This window comes from Meleagris gallopavo, chromosome 1, assembly GCF_905368555.1.
Source record: "Meleagris gallopavo chromosome 1, MGAL_WU_HG_1.1, whole genome shotgun sequence".
In the NCBI taxonomy this organism is placed as follows: Eukaryota; Metazoa; Chordata; class Aves; order Galliformes; family Phasianidae; genus Meleagris; species Meleagris gallopavo.
Genome location: NC_139404.1, coordinates 45,998,224 through 46,020,650, shown reverse-complemented (window position 1 = coordinate 46,020,650; position 22,427 = coordinate 45,998,224). Strand labels below are relative to the sequence as shown.

The following is a 22,427-nucleotide window of genomic DNA, read 5'->3' as shown; positions in this document are numbered from 1 at the left end:
TTGACTTTCTTTTGCTTTCTTCTTTCCAGCAATGCATTTATTTTGGTAAGGAAAATCCACACACATTAAAATCATTTTTATTTTTCTGCATTTTGACACCAAAAAAGTGAATGTCATGTGTTACAATTTTCTATAGGATGGACAAGTTCAGCTAATTGGATTACTCAGAAAGCAGACAAAGGAAAAAAACATTAAATCTTAACAGAAGAAACCTATAGCTTTGCTACAAATTACCATTTTTGTCCCAAAGGTCACAGAAAGTAATGTTCTCCCATATCTAGTCTACGCAATAATTGTACCTATAGTAAAAATAGACCATTAACTAAAGTTCTCAGCTTTTCATAAGTAGCACTTCAAGAATAAGTATGATTTTATTGCATTTTTGTACGAAGCAATGAGACTGAACATCTGTATGCTGCAGATTTAAGCACATCAAAATGAATACATTCAATTTAAAAGTTGTTGCTTATCACTCCTCATTGGTAGTAGTGAAGTCAGCTGCCTGCTCAACTAAGTTATACAATATTGAGTGTTTTAGCATGCTTCCACTGAGAAAAATACTCAACTGCATGAATGTAGTAAATCTCACCTCAGAAGATGAAATTGTAGAAGAAAATGCAGCAATGCCCTCTTCATATAAGAATAAAACTTCATATGGAATTTTCACACTTTGAGAATACCTCTCTACATGAATATTCAAAGATAATCACAAAGCTGTGATAGAAGGACCTCACATTAAGAAAAAAGACCACTGCTAAAAGTTGGAATTTAGACTACCTTAGGTAACTTTTACCCCAAATAAGTATTTAGTAGCAAATTGTATGATGCAATTTTTATTTTCCACGCATATAACTAATAAATAAGTTCCTCTAAGACACCTGTTGCCAATTTATATTGAACTCCTACAACACTGTAAGCACTGAAATGAAGTGATACATTTAAATGTTACACTTAAACAGTTACTAATGATACTAAGACTTTTACAGAAATGCAAACAAGTTTACAGTTACATTTACTAAAAAGTTACAGTAACCTACAGAAAAGCCTGTTGTACTCTCCCTACATCTTAAGAGATCAAATTCAGTTAATTTGTTACTGAAAAATGCATACAAAAATGCATCTCCCTCATTCCCTTGTTACAAATCTTCCTCCCTTCATAATCTATCAAGATCTACCAAGACAGAAGTACAACTTCTTTCCTGTACAATGAAAAAGCTTTAAAAACACAGCTTCACATTTTAGTACATTTTTGCCCTTCTCAACTTTCAAGTTCCTGCAAAAACAAATATACAGTTTCTCAAAAATGAATTTAAAGGATGTCCACATTAAAAAAATAAAGCCTACAAAAGTTCAAAGACCTAAAAAAAAAAAAAGTTACTCCTATGGCAAAGTGATCTCCTACTAGTCCAAAGTCCAGAAAGTTACCAGTGTCCATTTAGTATTAGTTTGCTTCATTTATCCAAATTTATCAGGTTCCAATCACATTATTTATAAGTAGTCCTTGAGCCGATGAGAGGGCAGGAGAGTTCTCTACAATTAAAAATAGGAGATCAAATCGGGTGTGCCTTTCAGAAAGATACTCATTTGGCACCGTCCTGAGAGAACATCTGAGTATATTTATAGAAAGGATTTCCTTGATTAGTTTCCATTGACTGATAAACTGAAAACAAGAAGACTGAAACAAGAACAAAGAGAAGAATTTTTATCCACAGGGGAACGGAGCGTTCTTTTTTTGTTGAAGGTTTCTCAGACTTGATGTCACTTGAGGTACTATATTTTGGAGCATACTTAAAGAAACTTTCATCCATTTTGAAGTCAGTGTGCTCGATAGGCCGGCTAGCAGCTCCTTTGATTGGTCTACGGCAGCTAGCACTGTTAATTAGAAAACAAAAAACACCCGTGTGTTTAAAAGAGCAATCTACAGTATACAAGAAAATCTTAGCATAGCTGAAGAACTATAAATTATTTTCAGTGAACAGAGTACCTGAAATACCTGTCTGTAAATGCCTTAGCGCGTAGCGTTACAATTATTGAGGTTAATCATTCAGAGCTCAAATAAGTATCCCTTTAAAAAAAAAACCCTCAAGTGCCACTTTATGTCGGCCTATCCACATACTCTCATTAGAACAAGAAACAAAATGCCAGGAAGCATCTGCACCTGTATTTTAACTGATCACTTCTGCAGTCTTTCCAGGACTTCTAAACCTAGGATTGTCTCAGGCCATTAAAACATCATTGATGTCCAAGTCAGTGCAATGTGCAAAATGACAAGGCAGTAATGATTAAGAAACCACTGCAAGAATCTGTTGTAATTTATCTATTTGAATTAAGTCTTGCCTGCACTATTTTTGTTACAAATTATGCTGTGTTTTCTTTATTTTTTTTCTATCCATTACTCTGTCATCTTTTGCTTGTTAGTGATCTCGGGAAGATTTCCAATGAAAACAGCTATGATTCCACAGCCCCTACTCAATTCCAGATATCAGTATGCACTAGCAGCCAATATTTCTAAAGGGGGCAGTCAGCTGTATCAACTTAGTTATCCAGTGGGCTATTCCACTTTTCTGTTAAAGTACTAAGTTTCCAATATTAGTCCTTCTGTTCGCCATGCCAGCTTTATTCACACTGAGTGATGCTTGACAACAATAGGATCAATTACATAACAGAAGAAGACTATTTGAAAATTATTTTTTGCCTTAAAAAAAAAATCTCAAATCTATGCTAGGAGACCTTCTCTTAACTAACAGCAGGGGCTAAAATAGTTGTATGTAGACATACTAGGAGCCATGGAGAGGCCTTTTCCATTTAACCTCCAGCAAGTTACTACGGTAATTACTGCTATAATGCTACCCCCTATTCCCCTGCTCCCCAGCTTTAAATTAAGAAAGGCTTTTTTGGCTAATAAAACTATGTATGAAGAACAGAAGAGTTCAACAGTTGTCTCAGCTGCCACTAAGTCAGAATTGCAAAACAATTCTTCTGAAATCTAACAATATAATCAACAGACCCTTCTCAGCTCAAATAGTTCTCAAGAAGTGAGAAACAAGCCCCCATAAGCCTCAGCAATACCTAATTCCTGTAGGTGTTGATACTTCATAAGGGAACATTTCCTTCAGAATATCCCTTTCTACACTTCGTTCTTCTGTCTGAGTTCTCTCCGGCACCTAGGAAAACAAAAACCATTATCAGCCTAACAAAATTCAAAACAATAGGCTCCTGCTCAATTATCTCAGTGTCCATAACCATGTGCAGTTTGTAAGGAAGCATCTGAGCCACCCAGTGACATTTAAGAACTTTAATTCCTGAGTTTTAAAAGTTAGTTAACCTTAATTATTGGCAGCTGTCTGGTCACTTTTGGTGTCTCAATATATTCACTGCTCTCCTCAGTTTCCTTTAAGATAAAGAATATGTCATAAATGCAATACATCTGCAAGCCAATGATCTAGATGATCAAAAAACTTAACCAATCACCTCTATCATGGCTGTGTTGAGCACATCATAGGAGTGTTTGCGGCCAACATGATTAACCAAGCATTGACGTGGGCAGTCTGTCTCTTTCTGCTGTAACAGACAATGCCATAGTACAGTGAAATACTATGCAGTTTGAAATAAAATATCAACTTCTTCCACAACCATCTTATTTGACAATTAAGCCTAAGCTGCAGTAGTTCTTATAAACAAAGTAGCCTGTGTAATAAGTCTCAGATTCATTGGTAGAGCAGTTTTATACCAATATCTACATGGAGCAATGAACTCCATTTAAATTCAGCCAACTATTATTTTGTAATGTAAAATTCAACAGTAATTCAGTACTACATTAATAACTACAATTATACATACTCTCAAATGCTTTAGACATTTATCCAAATAATCTCGACCACTTGAATAGGCTAACAGAGTATAAGAATGATTTTCTTTACTGGTAGCTAACAGAAATCTACAGTTGCTTTCTAAATTTAGACTTTTGATTTCAAGTAATCCTACCACTTTAGTCCTTCAGGTAAGGCACTTTTTTTTTTCCAGGATATGCTGATTTATAACAGAACTAGATAACAATTTCGCTCTTTCAACTATTCATATAGTTTAAAAGAAAAAAAGTACATCCCGTACACTGTAAGATAAAATAACAGTCCAAAGAAGGATTCTTTCCACCTTACAAAAACAAGGAAGGATAAGAAAAATACATATATTCTTTTTGATGCCATTTGACAATGCTAGTTTACACTATCATGCCCACCTGGGCAATGAGACCCTCCACCCCTTCTGTACTACAGAATGAATCCATACACACAAGAACCTTCTTCAAAGAGAGTAAGCAATAACAGTCTAAGTTTTAATTTACTTCAGCTGTCATCAGTGGTTTCTTTGGTGTTCTTCTGGGCATGTCTGAGGGTTCACTGATTGACAATGTAGGAGCTGCATGCTTGAAATTTCCAGGCACCCTATTGCCAACCTGCCGAGATTCAAAATTGTTCAAACTCAGAATTAACCAAAACACAAAGGAAAATGGGGAAGGGAGACAGAACTAAACAAAACCCTTATCTGCAGCAAATACATGCATGTTAGGAATTCACTGAAGGTTATGTAACAGATACTCTGAAATAAGCAAAGGAAATGCAATGCTTATCATTCTAAATAGTTTATTTTAAGCCACTCAGAAACACAGAAGCTAATTAGTTCACAAGAAAAGCCAAGCTTTAAAGCAGATATAGCAGATATTCTATATGTACTTAAATTAAGAAGAGAGCTAAGCTTTTGAAGCGGATCTTCTCAACCCTCCCCCCAAAAAAGACATGAAACCATGTGTCTACCTAGTCCCATCTCAAAGTGAGCACCACTAGGCACTAATATAGCTATTGAACATATGGTTCCAAGACTACTGAATATAAGAAGTCTTACTTTCTTTAAAAACAGCCTGTTTAAAACGATTCTGTCAGTAAAGGCATATTATAAAGGTTTTACAAAAAAATACTACTTGCATTATTCATTAAATACATTTACTAAGCATATTTACTAGGGTTTCGTTGCTTGCAGTCAATATAGTTTCTGCTATGGGAGTACTCTCTGATATAACAGCATCATCTACAGGCAACTGTACTGTAGCTTCCACCTGTTTGTTTAAAACAAACAAAAGAAAACAGTTGAATAAAATAGCCACTGGGACCCTAATAGTGAAAAAAATAAGCTTTTCTATTATAATAAGCCTCTCATCACCCTTTTCCTTGGTGTTCTTCTTGACACTCTTGTAGAGTCCCTAGAAAATGCCTGAAGAGGTCCACTTTTTGAAGATCCACTTGTCCAGACAGTCTCAGTAACTTCATCTTGAGAATAAGTCTATTCAAGTATCAAACACATGATCAAATACATGAAAGCCAGCTCTCAACATTGGATACACACAACCAAAAGCCAAAATAGCATATACTCCAGAACAAATATCCAGAACTAAAAGCAAAGCAACCCCACTCTAAAAACCAACTGAAGAAACCCAGTAACCTTGGATCCAATAACATCTAGCTAGCTAAACGGGCAGTGATGTCTACAATACTTAGAGATAACTGTTTTTCAAATACTGAGCTGACTAGATAATACCTAACAGTAAGAACTGTTAATCTTCTCACTGCAATAGCATGAAATAACCGATGCTTCAAGTAATACTGAAAATCAGACAGTGGATATGCTGACTTCTAGGCTTCTTACATTACCTCCCTACAAAAAAAAAAAAAAAACAACTTATGATCACAAGCAGAATGCAATAATTTGTTCAACCCACCACGAATGTATTTTCTCCTGCAGACAGTTCAGGCACAGACACCTCCATATCAATGAGATCTCATCTCCAGATAGAGGGAGAGGGAGATGTTTTTATAATCTTAGAAGTTTTCACAATGATAAAAGTCACACAACTGTGGGTTTAAATGGTCAAGCTTAAAACAGTTCATAATAAAGCCAAATAATAGCAAAGTGCCAGACTTTCACAGCCAGAAGCAGTATAAATCAATTCCCACAGCCTTACTGCAAGTTTTATGCTTAAATTAAAATCTTCCTTAAATCTAATTCCAAGCATAAATCTAGAAGGAAAGAGAGACGAGAGATGGCCTGCTTCTTCTAAAATAGACCTAAGATTTTGTTTGTTTGTTTAAAAACAATTAGAGAAAAATCCCTTGTTGATAATTAAATCTACGCATCTCTTTCACTGGTGCATTACCAAGTTTTGAAAGTTACATTTGGTGTTGATGGGAGTTATACAGACTGGTGCATCAAAATATCTTCTCTGGAAGAATTAGCCCACAGAACAGTGCATTCAGAGTATAGGCTGAAAGGTACTTATTTATCAAGGGATAACAAAGTATAACACTACCCTTCTCAGCTTCCCACTTGTATCTTTGAAGTTACTCTAGTGAAACTAGAAGCTGAGCAACTCTATAATTTTGAACAGAAGTATTACAGCTACTACATAACCAGCAGAGGGAGCACAAGTGTTTTGCTATACTTCAAAGTCACTGAAATAGTCTGATAACTGAATAATATGTATTTATGAACAGATCTCAAGTCCAAAGAGATTCAGATATTTCATACAGAACTACATATTTCAGCCTATGTCTCTGATACTTTCAAATTTAAACGGACTTCTGATTAAAGGTCTCCTAATCCCTGCTCATACATTCACTAGATACTAACTTCTCACATCCCCCGTTACAAAAAGCTTAATCTGCAACATTCAATCATGTCTCCTCTTTCTGTTTGAGATGTTCTTCCTCAGAAGCTTTAGAAAATAAAAACACTAATTTCAGAAGTTCAACTCTAATTCTACTCAAGAATGCAAGACAATTTTCTTGTCCTACAAATGGAGAGCTCCAGAGGGAGCTCTCTATTAGGAGTTTTACTAGGAACTTTTTTCTAAAAAGAAGTCTTCAGTAAATAAGAACCTATGTACTGAGTTCCTTAGACGGTTGAAAGCCATGCGTTTTAAGTACCAGGGAAATCTTGCATGAAAAATCCAGGAAAAGACTAAGTGTACTGCATGAGACCCATCCCAACTTCAGCAGAGCCTATTCAATAGACAGAAAAAAAGTATTTATGTCTTCAGTCACAGCTGTCTTCATCATTAATTGAACAGGTGTTCTCTGCTTATCCCACAAATACCTGAAGTAAATAAACCCTACTGAAGTGTAATATTTAGATACACCAGTACCCCGGTACATAGCCAGAGAAAGATGCAATACTGTTTAGAAGCATCATTCAGAACATGCATTCAACTGACACAGGTAATGATGTTACCTGATCTATCACTTACCAACTAACAGTTCTGTGCTTTTCAGATGGCACACACACAATAGATGTGTATGTCAGCAACTACAACATGCATGTTTGATATCCATGAAGTCGTTACACAAGTAATAAAAAATAGAGTAAAGAAGAGTAGGGGAACACAGCACAACCAGAATGCCACTGTGGAAATGTCACAAGAGCAAATAATTCTAAGCTCTAAGGACTCCTTAACATCTACATGGCTTAGTTCACCTCTTTTTCACCTACGTGGCCTTAAGCTCACACTCCCGACCTCTAACTCTATATTCACCTGCCTGGAAGAATACATCCAAAGTTAGTGTTTGCTTCCAACTTTCTTAGTTCACTACGAAGAGGCAACTAGGCACAAAGGGCAGGACTCAAATTCATCTAGCCCATTGCTGCTAACCAGCTGATAAGTCAAGTCAATGCCTCCCACTCACCTCCTCCTCTGGTTTTTACACCAGCCTCCATAGACTTCCTATTTGCACTCATAAGAAAGAACACTAACATCCACCAGTACCAAGCCTTCAGCACCAGATGACAGTCTTCCCAGTTGCATATATCTACACTAAGAATAGTGCAGCATAGGATCCATAAGTGACTACTAAGCTGCTCACATTACACTGCCAACCAGGTTAGCCCCACCACTCTTCAGAGCTTCAATCCTTGACTCATTGCCAGACAGCAAACAGAAGTTGTATCTAATTCTGCAGAATGAGTATGGTCACTTGACACATCATTTGCAATCTAGAGACCCCATTTCACAAGAAATAAAGGTTACCATCTTCCAAATCTTCCAGTTTTATTTGCTAGCCAAAAACATTTTGAGTTTTGCTTCCTCTTTGACTCAAGCAATTATAAGGTGACTTTTTTTAAAGCAACAGTCACGAGTTTAAAGGCAAAAGCTTTAACAAACTTGAGGGTTCTTCAAGAATTTGTCATTTTGACTAATCCACAAAGATAGCATTTCAAATTATATGCCTTTGATTAGTTACTGGCATTTAAAATATGCAAACTGCAAAAATATTAAATCTATACCACAGACAAAAGATTGCAAGAGAAAATAGAGTAATAACTTAGTATTATTGCAGCAAAATTAGATTTAAAAATTGAATAATTCCTCATCACCAAAAAATACCACAAAAAAAAAAAAAGGAAGCAGGTAAAGCAGGTACCTGAAGATTACAAAGATTTGTTGACAGCTAAATTAAATACCTCCACCACACAGAAGTTAGCAGGGATTTTTGGATGGACAGTGACTTAGAGAAGAATAATCCCTAAAATAGAAGAATCTTATGATTCTGATGCCCATTATAAAGACCATCATGAGGTCAGATTGAATACTTTAAAGAACATTGATTTTGTGTGTTGAACTGTGTGTTTGTTTTGATCTGTAGAAGAAAGATACATTTAGTCTGCAGCCCTAAGAATAAAGTCAAATATAAGCAGAAGTAGCTGAGGAACCCAGTAACTGTAACACACAGAGCTGTGCATTACCTACTTTAGGTGATATTCATAGCAAAATACAGCATGCTTGTATATGCACCTACCACCTAAATAGGAACAACATGGCATTTATCATCCTATACAATCTTGAGAAAAGACTAGTCTCTTAATGTTAATAGTCTGATATTAGCAGATAAGAACAGGTCAGATCGCTCCCCTCTTGAATGTTTTCTGGACAAGTTCTTAATGTAGCATAACTCCACTACTTATTGGTCAGATGAGTAACACTGTAAATATCCTAAGTAATCTAAGCTGTGCAGCAGGATATTTAGTGACACTGTCACATCATAAGAACAGATCAGCCACCAATCATTGAATCCAGTATTTAGTCAGCAGTTTGAAAGCCTGAGGCACCTCTGTAAAATCCCCCTTTGGCCAAGAGAACTAATAGTAATATTAAAGGACAAGAGATACATACTTTGAAGTTAAAAATAGCTATTTTTCTAAGGAGAAGTTTTCTAGTAAGTTGATGTGTATTCTAGTAATGCTGCTACACATGTGGCTGAGGACAAAGCATTCTACAGATACCATAGAGATGTTACATGTGTATATATACACACACACACACGTATCTCTATAAAAAAAATAACAATCTATAAAAGAATGCGTTTAAACTACAATTTTAAGAGACCAGTGTATGCACACTTCTGTTTATCTATAGATAGGCACTAAAAATAGATAGAAATATGATGTACAAGTATTTGAAAGTATTTCTCACAGAAAACATTTTCAGATTTTTTTTTTTTTTTTTTTGAGAAATTGCTCCTTTTATTAAGTCACTTATACAACAAAACATCAGTGCCTCCAGCCTATTATCTGTCAGATTTTGAATGCAAAGGTTGCCTAGAGTTTTCCTCAAAGGTGAGCTATGCACACTGGCAAGTCTGACAAGTAGCAGACCATGATTTTGAACATTAACACAGGCAAAAAGTAGCAGACGTAGTTAATTCACAAGATTTTCATATTAGAATAGGCTGTTTTAAAACAAAGAACACTGAACTTTTAAGAACAGCATAGCCCACTTAATCAAATGTGATTATGTTTAGTGAATACACTGCCTGCAGTTAGTAGCTGTTCTAGATGCCACTAAATGAAACATACCTGGTTATGCTCAACAACTCTTCTTTGTTTGAGAGCTACTGGAGTCTTCATCCTGCCTTTCAGAGGTTCCCTCTTCTCAAGCCTCAGCTCAGTCTTTAGATCTGTAATGAGTTTTAATAACTGGTTTCTATAATATTACTGATTGATAAACTGCAATTGGTTTTAAATGAATTTTATTGCACTAATTTAAAGAGGTATCAAACTTCATGAACTACTGTTTCCTTAAACAGCCTGGCAAGCATAGGTTAAGTTTCTCCAATGAAGAACACAATCTTCGGAAGAATGATCTTAACTGACCCAACGTAGGATTTTTTTTTAGGACAGAACTCATATAATTCAATACAATCTTTGACTAATACAGCTGTTCCACTTAGAAACCAGTATCAGACTGCAGTTACTTTAACCAAAGTGATGTTCCTTGAAAGCCTATACCATTACTTTTTGTAAGATATATGGTGTGCTTTAGATTCTACCTCTCCAGACCCTATCATTTCTTGATATTAAAAGAGCAGGAACTACACACACACACACACACACACACACACACACACACACACACACCAGTTGACCCACTGCAGGTCCCGAAGGAACAGAGTATAAGAGGAATTACCATGTGCAGGAAATTAAACTGTGTTTAGGAGCATAAATTTAAACATTGACACACTAACCTAAAATAAAGGCAACTACTGTGTGTTATAAGATGAAACTCAAAGTTGAATTGCAAAGAACACTGAGTACTTGACATCCAGTTCTCCTACCTATCACATTTACAGGCTCAGATCTGTAGGGAAACTGGACGAATAAGAAAGAAGCAGTTTACTAATAAAATTTCATTTCCCAGAACACCTCCTGGGTCAGTGTGTTAGCACTCCATGAAGTATACAAACAACATGGTCTACTGCAGTATCTTTGAGCCTCAACAAACAGCAGATCATGCTCTCTTCAGATATTTCTTCTACCCTAAGTGTCACTCATACATAACTTGAATAGTTTGCATGCAAGTTCTGCTTCAGGCTTACCTTCTTCATTGTCACTGTACTGGTCAGAATCATTATTTCCATTCTGTCTGGTGTTCTCAGTAGTTGAAGAAATCACTGGGAGAGGCACTGGTGTCTTCAGTTCTGGACCTTGCTCCATCAGTTTCAACAGCTTTTTCTCATAAAGTTTCCTTGTAGTAGCTGTAGCAAAAGATACATGCTAGAGATGCAGTTTTGGTCTTTCCTGGCCTGACTGCTAGAACTTCATTATTATGTATTCCTCAGGAATTTCCATATACCTATTCTGTATTTTTTGTGTCTGTATACCCACAGCATATATATCTAGGTATATAATTATACCTCTAAGGTTTGAGTGTTTGGTTCAAGAGAACTCTGACAAGCTGAGATGTGTTGGTACACCTACTGTTGTGAGCATTCATCTACAGAAGGGTAACTCAATCTGCTTTATGTTGTTTCACACATTGCGACGTGAGTTGTCACACCTTCACAAAAACATCTGCCCTGCTTTCAAATCCATCCCAATAAACATGGGAGGTGGTGTAAGTAAGCAATAAGAATGAAGCTTCCTGTTTCCTGTACCCAGCTGTTATGTTAAAACAAAAGCTGTCACATACATTCACATCAGGACTGTGCTAACAAAAAAATCTGTAGAAATCACCAGTGCCTGCACTGCTAGCAACAGCAAAGTCCTGTCTTATCTGAAATCTTCTAAGAAGCCTTTTTTACACATATTAAAAACAGCTGTCACAACAGAATCCACACTCTGTAGGAACTGAAGTTTTCACTTAAAATTAAGTCTGAACATATTTCTAGGGGACTGTGTAGTTACTTAAATTTTCCAGGTTTGAGCTCTACCCAAGAGAAAGAGGTTGAATGAGCAGACATACTGAAACAGGTAACAGAAAAGATTATGCACCAAACTATTTGAACACACACAAGACTCCAGACTTTATTACTGGCACTTCGATTCTATTTGAAATACATGCCACAGACGGCTCAGTGTGCTAGATGAAACTACCTTCTACTGAAGAATTGTAAAATCAAATTATCTCGCCACCAGGCCACTGCACAATCTGAAAGGCAAGGACCTTTGATCTTGTATCACAGGAGAGTGCCTAAGGCAGAGGATTAAGCTGGGAGTTTTTGCCAACCACCCTGCTGAAGTAGGTCAGCATACAGGATGGAATGCAAGGTTAAGGGGCCAGGAAAAAAAAAAAAAAAAAAAAAAGAAAAACATTAATGCTGAATGCAGAGAGTAGAAAATGCCCTAGGGAAAAGTTTCCATGCTCATTCTGCCCTCAGATCTTAAATTATTATATAAGATGTACTTGCTATTTAGGTAGGCTCCAGATCTCAACTTCTGTATCAGAACTAATTTCCATAGTGCTGATCTTTAATAGTTGCATAGCTTCAGAAAAGGAGTTGAAACAAGTATAGCTAGCCTAGAACATACAGGGAATAAACTGTGAATTTGCCTCCACAGGAATGCTTCAAGCATTTCCAGTGTATTTAGTTCAATGAAAACATCTTCAGTGGAAAATAAAATTGCAACAGTGTTGGTACTAACAAGTAACCTTATCAAAGAACCTTAGACTACTCAGCATTGAAGTTTAGTTTAGTTGACATACCTACAATTGGGCCGGGATTTATTCCATACTTCGTAAGTTGTTCTTGAAGATCTTCATTACTGAGCTCTGTTACATCTAAGTCATCCTTTTCCTCTGCCCTGAGTTTGTCAGTTTTCTTTGTGGCTTTCTGTGAAAACAAAAAGCAGAATGTTTCCAGTTAATGCAGGACACGTTTTTATTCTGAGGGCACAAGCAGCTAAGAGAGCCATTAGAAAAGTAATTATATTCTTCTCCTACCCATTCCCAACTAAAAGTAAAGCATACACCAAACACTTCAAACCATTTACACTTATGAAATAACACAAACATGTTTCCTATTTTCCTACCAAAGGAAATGCCCATTATAAGATGCCGCTATAATAATAAATATCTTACTCATTATTCTGACCATGTTTTAATTTGAGTTATACAAATGGAGAGGATTGCTCTCCAATGATTGGAGAGGTAAACTTCTAAACGTTCACCCAACACTACTCTAAACTACAAATATTCACATTCCATTGGCTTTTTTGTACTATCCTTCTATCTAGCAGGTCAATACCTCTTCCTCTATCATTGTGGAAGTAGTTCCTCAGTAACCACACACTCCCAATCAAGTTCCCCAAATCCCTATTCCCCCTCTTCTCCTAACTTTATCTGGGAGATTACATGATGTTATGAAATGAGACGGGGAGTGACAAAGCCAAGAACACCCCCAAATTTTCAACACCTTCCCTATCTCCTCAGGTCGTTCTTACTGCATCCTTATTGAATCCTACAAACAACTCTGGCAACACCTCTTGAACAGTTGGCAACATACCACCACATGCAGATAGTTATCAAAATAACTTGCCAAGATGCTACTCCCAAATTAGCTGTTTCCACAACATCCAGAACGATCACAAAGGCTTCCCAAGTAGAACAAATGTTGCTACCATAGACATTCCCAGGTTCCAAGATCTTTAAGAGGGTGATGAGGTATGATGGCAGAATAAATATGCTTAGGAATTGCTTGCTCAACAGAAAAAAAAAAAAAAACTACTAATACAACTTACTTCAAAGCAGCATCTCAAAGTCATAATATATAAACAGATACACAAATAATACACTTAATGGGATTCAACTGGATTGCTCAGAAGAGCTATCAGGGTCTCTTGCTAATTACTGAAAATCTTAAAATCCCAAACAAGTAAGATGTAACATTCATTCATGATTAAAAGCTCTTTTCTTGATGTATTTACTAAGGTAGCACTAGAAGACTGTAAGAAGACCATTGAAATGAATCAATAGTAACTAGACAGGCATTTTTGCCAGTTCTACCACTGGTTTGTATGCAAAGCTTAGTCTTGACATTTTAAAGCTAACCAGCAACTCTATAAGATTTTCCAGTGTAACTGCCTCCCTAATTAACCTAGATTTTCCTTAACTCCTGGATTGTTATAACATCAGCATGATGAACTTAATAGTTGAAAAGCAACAGAATCTCCATGAACTTGTACTGTTTCTTAAAACTAAGAAAAGGTCTCTGAGCAGTCTCAAGAATGCATAAAAACATTGAAGTGGCAAGTTTGTCTAGAGACTGATGAAATGAGGTATGACTTTGCCATTCCATTCCTTTATCATGAAAAAATCTTATTTGCTTTTAAAATAACAGGACCCATTTATCCTGTAACAAAAATCAAGTAACTTGCAGCTACAAGCAGAACACTTTATTTACTTTTTAATCTATTAGTTACACTTAACACAAAGTAGTGTTATTGTATTAATAAGAATTTTCATCTCTGGACTTCCTGGACTATTGAAATGTTGCAACAGTGAAGAGGTTCGAAGCATATGCTGGGTTTTGTTAGGATCTGTTTAGACTATTGACATCTCCAGTGTTCACACTCATCACTGGTCAGAATAACTAGGATAATACTTTGGTATTTCATATGAAAACTAGCATGGTGCAAGCAGTGACATTCCAATGCCTCTCTGAAGAACTGGAAACCACACTTAAGATATGATCGATTTCTATCACCTACACATCACAGAAGATCCTGTACTGTTGGAAAATACAGAGCAGAAGAACTACCTGGTGTTCTACCAGATGTTTTACAGAGATTTTCATCAGACATAACTGCAACTTATCAGTAATACAATCCAGCAATGCAAATAAACTCACATATAATAGCATTTTCTTCCAAATACCATTTCTCATTGTATTATTCTGTATCACTTCACATTACCACAAGTTGAAACCATCAGAACAGTCACTCTCACCAGAAAAGGAGGGCAGCAGAAAAATGAAAAATCAAAAGTAATGAGTCTTTCAATACTACAGCCAGACACATTGATTATCTCGTGTTCTAGGATGCCTTTAATCTTTACTTTTGAACACTTAGAATCATAGAATCACCAAGGTTGGAAAAGACCTAAAAGATCATCCAGTCCAACCGTTCACCTATTATCAATAGCTCCCACTAAACCATGTCCCTCAACACAACATCCAGTCTTTCCTTGAACACCCCCAGGGTTGGCAACTCCACCCCCTTCCTGGGCAGTCCATTCCAGTGCCTGACCACCCTTTCCGGGAAGTAATACTTCCTAATGTCCAGCTTGAATCTCCCCTGTCGTAGCTTGAAACCATTCCCTCTGGTCCTATCACTAATGACACGAGAGAAGAGGCCGACCCCCAGCTCACTACAACCTCCCTTCAGGAAGTTATAGAGAGCAATGAGGTCTCCCCTGAGCCTCCTCTTCTCCAGGCTGAACATTCCCAGCTCCTTCAGCCTCTCCTCATAAGGCCTGTGTTCCAGACCCCTCACCAGCTTTGTTGCCCTCCTTTGAACACGTTCCAGGGCCTCAAAGTCTTTCTTGCAGTGAGGGGCCCAAAACTGGACACAGTACTCGAGGTGTGGCCTCAGCAGCGCTGAGTACAGGGGAACAATCACCTCTCTGCTCCTGCTGGCAACACTGTTTCTGATGCAAGCCAGGATGCCATTGGCCTTCTTGGCCACCTGGGCACACTGTCGGCTCACATTCAGCCGAGCATCAATCAATACCCCCACATCCATTTCCTCTACACATTCCTCCAGCCACACCGCCCCAAGCCTGTAGCATCGCCTGGGGTTGTTGCGGCTAAGTGCAGGACCCGGCATTTGGTCTTGTTAAACTTCATCCTGTTGGCTTCAGCCCAGCTCTCCAGCCTGTCAAGATCCCTCTGTATGGCCTTGCTACCCCCAGGTAGATCCACACTTCCAGCCAATTACTCCCCTTCAAGCAGAAGCAAACGATTTCACTTGTACAAGTAAAAAGCTGCAACTTAACCAGTAAGGATCAGTCCCAGAAGCATAAGGTATGAGAAAAATTCTTTCCTGTCTTGTCTGTGATAAGACAGCATGAATCTCCGCAACAACGCTGTTGTTATCGTATTACAAAACACCACTGCACTTTCTGTGCACGACAACTTATTCATGAGAGTATCCTGGGAGAGAGGTCAAAAGGAATGGCTTTAAAATTCATTTTTTCCCCCTCATTTGAAATGATAACAATACAAAGAACACCCACATTTTCCTGATCTTGTGTACATTTGAAAAATTAAAAGTTTAAGTGTTTAAAACAAAATTGTGGTGAACACCAGGATTTGCTGAAGTAAAGTGGTACTTTGCCCATAATCCTATAAATATTCTTGCAGCACTCTACCCAGACTCACAAATCCTTATCAGAAGATCTCATAATCCCAACCAGAGCTAGCAGCATTAAGGAAAAAGACATCCAGTCGTGGCCATTTTCTAGGAAAAAAATAGAAGATCAGCATACTTCACTAGAGAGATCCATTCCTACCAAATAGATAGCAATTTGGTAGTGTACCTGTCACACTCAGCTTTAGATCAGCTGATATTCAACCCTTCAAACAAGTGTTTAAGTGAATTATAAGGATGGGATTCTCACACAGCTCTCAGTTCTACAGCAATGGGAAAACATAAAATAAGAAAAGGTCACCTTCTCAGTATCATCAGCTGCACTGAAAACTTTCACCTTCTTTCAGTAACAGGGAAGGAGCAGAAAGTTTAAGTTCTGTGAATTCATACCTCACCTTTGCTATTCCTGCCAATGAGAAATCCAACAACCACAGATCAGTTTGTCAGACAGACCTGATTGCTACCTGCACTAGCTTCCAAAACTGATCCACCAGACAAGTAGGAGTAACATCATCAAGAAGTCATTATGCAAACAGCTATGGTACATCAAAAGTATTTTCAAATCCTGAGTTAAATGGCATCCACATTAAGATATTCAAAGGCTTTAATCTCAAACAGGTGCAGCTTCATCACCAGCAGCAGAAAGGCTCAGGGCTTCTTTACTATTCCTCTGAATGAGGTTAAGACAGGCTAAGGAAGCCCAAATCATGTCAACAGGATGCTCTTTAACTCTCCAGTTTGTACAGTGTCACCCCTGGTGACACTTATTTCTCTTGGGAAAGATAAGCAACTGCAGTCACCAGGCTTGCACGTTGAAACACTGGGGTCTATTCTCTTTTTTATTCACTTTTTATTCAATTATATACAAACATTTTCTGCCATAGCATAATTTTAAGTCTGAACATTAATACAATATTTACTAAGCTTTATGACAAACGAAATAAACAATGGAAAGGAAATTATACGGCAGTTAATCCAGAGATGTTGATAAAGTCAGCTTTAAGAATTCTGTCTTTTACCCCTAGCAAGGACACCAGACCTCGGTGTCTATGTAAGGCAGCAGTCCTAAATGATAAGATTATGGACTTATGCCTCCTCCTCCTCCACCCCCAGACACTAAATTCCACTTTACTCAGTGAAGGGAATTCATCTGCCCTGAAAGCAGGTGAATATTGCATGGTGAAGAACTGTTTCCAGAGAATCTGATGAAAGAGTGGAAGTTCAGAGAACAAGCAAATCAAGAAATCAAACTAACAGATGGTCTCACCACTCAGACAGATGAACACTGATCAGGAGACAAAGCTTGAGAAACTGACACACACTTAAAAGCACTTAAAAGCTCTCAAAGGGAAAGTACTGATGTGTACTCTAGGTCACATTTGTACAATACATCATAACCAGGAGATACAGCCATACAGGAAACACCGAGTGGATCACTCAGCAGCACATGAATTTCACATTCTCTCACCTATTCAAGCACACAATCCCATCTTTCATGGTCTTCATCTTCACAACCATCCAGTTTCAGCATTTCCAATAGGGAAGTAGTTGAGACAGTACAGTTGTATCAGCTGCAGATATTACTCCTACCACACAATTAAGAGCTGAAACTAGATTGTGTGTTTGTTTTTTTGAACCTGTCTATTTAATTAAAACAAACAAAAAAACATCTTTACCTGCTAGGTGCCTATTTGTAGCTTTGTAGGAGACATCTCATATCCAAATGTCCTCATTACACCTTTACCAGCATAAGTGAGAAGACTTATCTGAGTGATCTTTCCCAAATCACCATTTTAGAAGACCAGAATTTCACTCAGTGTTTCACAAAGTTCTTCCAGGAAGACATGAAAGCACCAGTAAGTGAGGTCATGAAAAACTACACCTTCTGAGCTCTGAACAGCTCCTGTTTGGCAACAACACCAAGATGATATTTTTGATATTGACTTTATAGCATCTATCTCTTATAAAGGCAAAAATACTATTGCGTAGTTATTGCTCCTTTGAGCTACAAATAGCTGTCCTGACATCCAGCTTAAGATCAACCAACACCATAAGCACCCACACGGAGTAGTTTCCCCTGCAGGAAAAAGGTTTCTCCAGTATCAGCCACCGTCCTCACACATCACTGTGTGAAATGGGAGAAACAGCCTCCCCCAAAACAAAACCAACAAAACGAACAGAACTATCCACACCAGTACACCTAGAGTAGTTGGATATTCCAGACAACATCAGAAAGTGAGGCCCAGAGAAGTATCATTTTAAGACATTATATGCTTACCTCTCACAGTAAGCATAAATGGCTAAAGCAAAGACACATCTAAACTTGCCCCAAAACTATAGATAAGTGTTATATCTAGAGAAGTGCTCACATGTTAAAAGATACTCTGAAAGAGCTTTCCTGTGAAATCTTTGAAACAATAATCAAGTTTACTTTGATTTAGTCAATTTTATGTATTTAACAGCACCCTGTGCATAGCAGACTGCAGTACATGCAATTTACTGCACCACATTACAGTTCATAAGAGATTGAGGTTCACAACTTCTTACCACACTAAAATGCTTCCACTGTGAACATAAGGTTCAAAAAAAAAAAAAAAAAAAAAAAAAAAAAAAAAAAAAAAAAAGCACTGTCTGCCTAAAGAGTTGCCATTCCAAAGCATTTCTAGGACCTGAAAACACTCTGCAGAACAAAACTCTCCTAAGGTTGGATCTGCTCAGACATTCATCTTAATGTATCCCTGTATCAGGATAAAAAAAAAAAAAAAAAAAGAGGTAAATATAAGCAAGCACGAGCAAGAACAACATCACTGTGGATGCACGACACTTGTCCTACACCACCTCAGCTTCACACCACCAGCATATTGAGGTTTTTGTTTTGAGAAAAGTGGCTCGGACGCAGTTCCACCTTCCCAGCAGCTGCAGCACAGTCGCTCAGAGCGCTGCGCTGAAATCGTCTGCCAAAAACACTCGGAGGAAAAGAAACCCCGGTGGAACGGAGAAGGAGGGGTTCCACGGCCGGCCCCGCCCTCCAGCCCCCGCCCCGCTCTGGCGAAGGCGGAGGGGCCGCGTCGGGCTCGGCTCTGCACACGAAGAGGCGAGCGATGCACTTGGCACAGCGCCGGCAGGCCGGGCCCCATCGGAGCAGCGAAGCGACGGACAGCTGAACCTCGGCAGACGGGATTTAGCAGGCAGGGCGCGTGGGAGCACAAAGCCGCACGCTGCCGTGTTGGTATTCCGAGTGAGTAAGCGCCAGCTTGAGACGGCAGCGACAGGTCTCACTTCGCTCCTCTCTACTCAAAACACCTCTTTGCTCCAAGTGCACTTCTGGACTTTTTCCTCTCTCTCCCTCCACGCATCAGGCACTCGTTTACCCAGCAGCGAGAGCGAGTTTTCTGCATCAAGTTCCCTTAATTTTATGAAGTCTTTAAAAAAGAAAAACCAATATCTAAAGAAATAATTAAAAAAAAAACAAAAAAAAAAAACCAGATCACAGCAAGCCAGAACCCTCCCTATCCCTGGAGGTATTCAAGGCCAGGCTGGATGTGGCTCTAGGCAGCCTGGTCTGGTGGTCGGCAACTCTGCACAAATAGCAGGGGGGGTGAAACTAGATGATCACTGTGGTCCTTTTCAACCCAGGCCATTCAATGATTCTGTGAAGATGCAAATCTATTCAACCGTTTTTAGCAAGTTCACACTAGCCGTGACTGCATCATCTGCACTGAAGAGTCCTCTGCAACTTTTAAATTAAGCAGCACTTAATTTTTTTTTATTTTTTTTTTAGAATGCTACAAGATAGAGAAGATGCCACGCAGTTGACCCATAAAGGTTAACAACACCCGGTTTACATTTTCCCCACAAGCCAATGCAATAATGTCTAAGACCTCCAACACAAATAAAAGTGAAACTAGTAGAGCATTGTCATTTTGTTCCTTTTATCCATGTTACACTGTATCACCGCAAGTTAGCCCGCTCTTATTTTCTAAAGCACCCAGAAACAACTTTTCTCGTCCTCTTAAGCGCATGCTTAAAAGAAATACACAAGATAAAACAATCGAATTGCACAGAGGAAGGAAAAACAGAACATCAAACCCACCTTTGTTTCCAGGCCTTACAAAGCAACTTAGATAAAATACAGCATTCTTATATTAATTCCACAGAGCTGTGCAGTCAGAGTACCTTCCCTTTGCCCTATTTTCAGTTCCCTTTTTCAGAGGTCTGAATGCTTTCCCTTCTGTCCTCTCTTAATCTTATCAAGATATTTCACTCAGTTTCCATAACAGAGTCCCCCAGATAGGATGCAGGACACTCAAATCCAAACAGCTGCCACCAGCATCATCCGTCACGTTTTAGAATTTACTGCTCTGAAATTAGCAGAAGAGCAACAGAAACAGCAGAGAGCCTTACAGATATTGTTAACAAAAGTAAAAGTGTAAGAGTAACACCCACTGTGTAAACAACAGAAAAGCCACCTCTAATTGTTTAAGCTCAAGCCCTGGGAAAAAGGAAAGGAAGGGAAAAACAAACAAAACCTCAAGGGACTCCTTCCTGACACAAGCTGCTTACACCCTGGATTCAAGCTCATCCTATTACACTTGGAAGCATCTTAAAAAAAAATGCTACAGGCAGACCACTATATTAAAGGAGTGCTGAGTTCAGTGTTAAGTCTTGCATACAATTTCTCCCACGTAAGCTTCAGTGTTTTAATTGGGCAGATGTTGAAAGAGACAAACCATTTGGTTAGAAATCTTTTAGGTGCAATTTTTAGTTTATCAGTTCAAGCACTGTTGGTGTGTTTGCTTTGTTGTTTTTTTTTTTTTTTAAAGTTTGAAGTATGGAATATCTTTTAAAGAGTGATCCATGCTCTTGCTTTACAAGTGAGCTTTTCAAGGGAGTAATTCAGATATAATCAAATAGTGCAATGCCACACAAATCTAAACTGCAGCTAACAATCTCTTAAGAGGCCAGACGTTCACTTTTCATTTATGAATTAAACTCGCTTAAATGATCGTGAGCGTTTACATAGCTCTCGTTAGAAATTAAAAGGGAAAAATCACGCGTATCCAAAGGGAAAAGAACTCAGCGGCACCAGCTGCCCTGTCCCCTACACGCACGATGTTAAGAACTACATCCAGAAGGCTTGGCTCTAAAACACGTGCTCAGCCGTAGGAGCAGACAGCTACATTAAGCAGACCGTACTAAAACAGCGCACTTCATTAACCAAAACAAACAAGCTGTTCTTTCACAGCCTTCCACGTGGGGCTGTTTGCCGGGGGCCGCGTTTCAGGCGCTCTCGGCGGAGCCGCCCCGGGGCCGGGCGGGAGGGCGGAGGCGCTGCGCCTCAGGCGGGCCCCGAGCCGCGGCCGGGCGGGAAGGCGGGCTGAGGGCCCCGGGAGCGCGGTGCGGCGGCACTCACCCGTCCGACGGAGGCCCCGCGACCCCGGACGCCAATGGGGGTGGGCTCCCGCTCCTCGTCGCTGGAGAAGTCGGGCTGCGCGATGACGGGCGGGTTGCGGGCGGTGAGGTGCTGCAGGTAGAGCTGCACGTAGACGTCCTTGCGCTGCTCGCCACCCGGCAGGCTCACATTGTTGGCAATCAGCTCGCTTTTCAGCTTCTCCTTCGTCAGGACCGAGGGGTCCGCCAGGAATTCGGGCATCGCCGCCGCCCGCCGAGGCACCAACAAAGCGCGGGAGGAGGGGACGCGCTGCCCCGCGCCAGGCACTCAGCTCCACAGCGAGCGGGCGCGCACAGCGAGCGCTCCTCGCAGCCGCCAATAAACCGCGCCCCGATTGGCGGGGAGGGGGACGAAGCTGCTCTTCTATTGGCTGTAGGGCGGGAGAGGGGAGAGGCGCGCGGGCTCGGCCAGCGTTAGTGCTTTGCGCGGGGACTAGCAACGCAGTTTAAATTCGGCTCGGGCGGGAGAGGCGTGGAGTGGTGCTGCCCTGAGGGGCTGGGCGCCGCCCTTCCGCCCTACGCCTCCCTCGTGGTGCGGTCGCCCTGCCGCCCTTCTCGGCGGTGGGGAATTGGGTAGAGCACCGCGTGAGTGCTGAGTTCAGGCGTTTCGCAAGCTGCCCCACTGGGAGAGGAGGGCTGAGTTTGGGATTTAACCCGAATTAAGTCCTTGCGTTTATCGTGCTGTTCGCTGGGAATGCTCACCGCTGTATATTTGCCTATGTTTTACGACGGGAGCTGTTCAAAATTTACATCTGATTATGCACCCCGTGTGTTTGAAGTATCGGAGATGG

General features: G+C 39.5%; 1 protein-coding gene across 5 annotated transcripts; it reads right to left on the bottom strand.

Moving 5' to 3' along the window:
- Positions 1–21,990, bottom strand: TMPO (thymopoietin). Of its 5 annotated transcripts, XM_085223589.1 has the most exons (11): positions 21,599–21,990; positions 12,524–12,650; positions 10,917–11,075; positions 9,898–9,998; positions 5,215–5,334; positions 5,015–5,110; positions 4,343–4,453; positions 3,472–3,561; positions 3,326–3,391; positions 3,070–3,164; positions 1–1,872 (listed from the first exon to the last, which is right to left on the bottom strand). In XM_085223589.1, exons 1-11 carry the CDS (start codon positions 21,836–21,838, stop codon positions 1,581–1,583), a joined length of 1,497 nt encoding a protein of 498 aa, XP_085079715.1. In that variant the 5' UTR covers positions 21,839–21,990; the 3' UTR covers positions 1–1,580. The 5 variants fall into 5 exon arrangements, with proteins under 5 accessions (XP_085079715.1, XP_085079724.1, XP_085079733.1 ...); XM_085223598.1 differs by lacking the exon at positions 3,326–3,391; XM_085223607.1 differs by lacking the exon at positions 5,215–5,334.
- Positions 21,991–22,427: the final 437 nt, after the last annotated feature.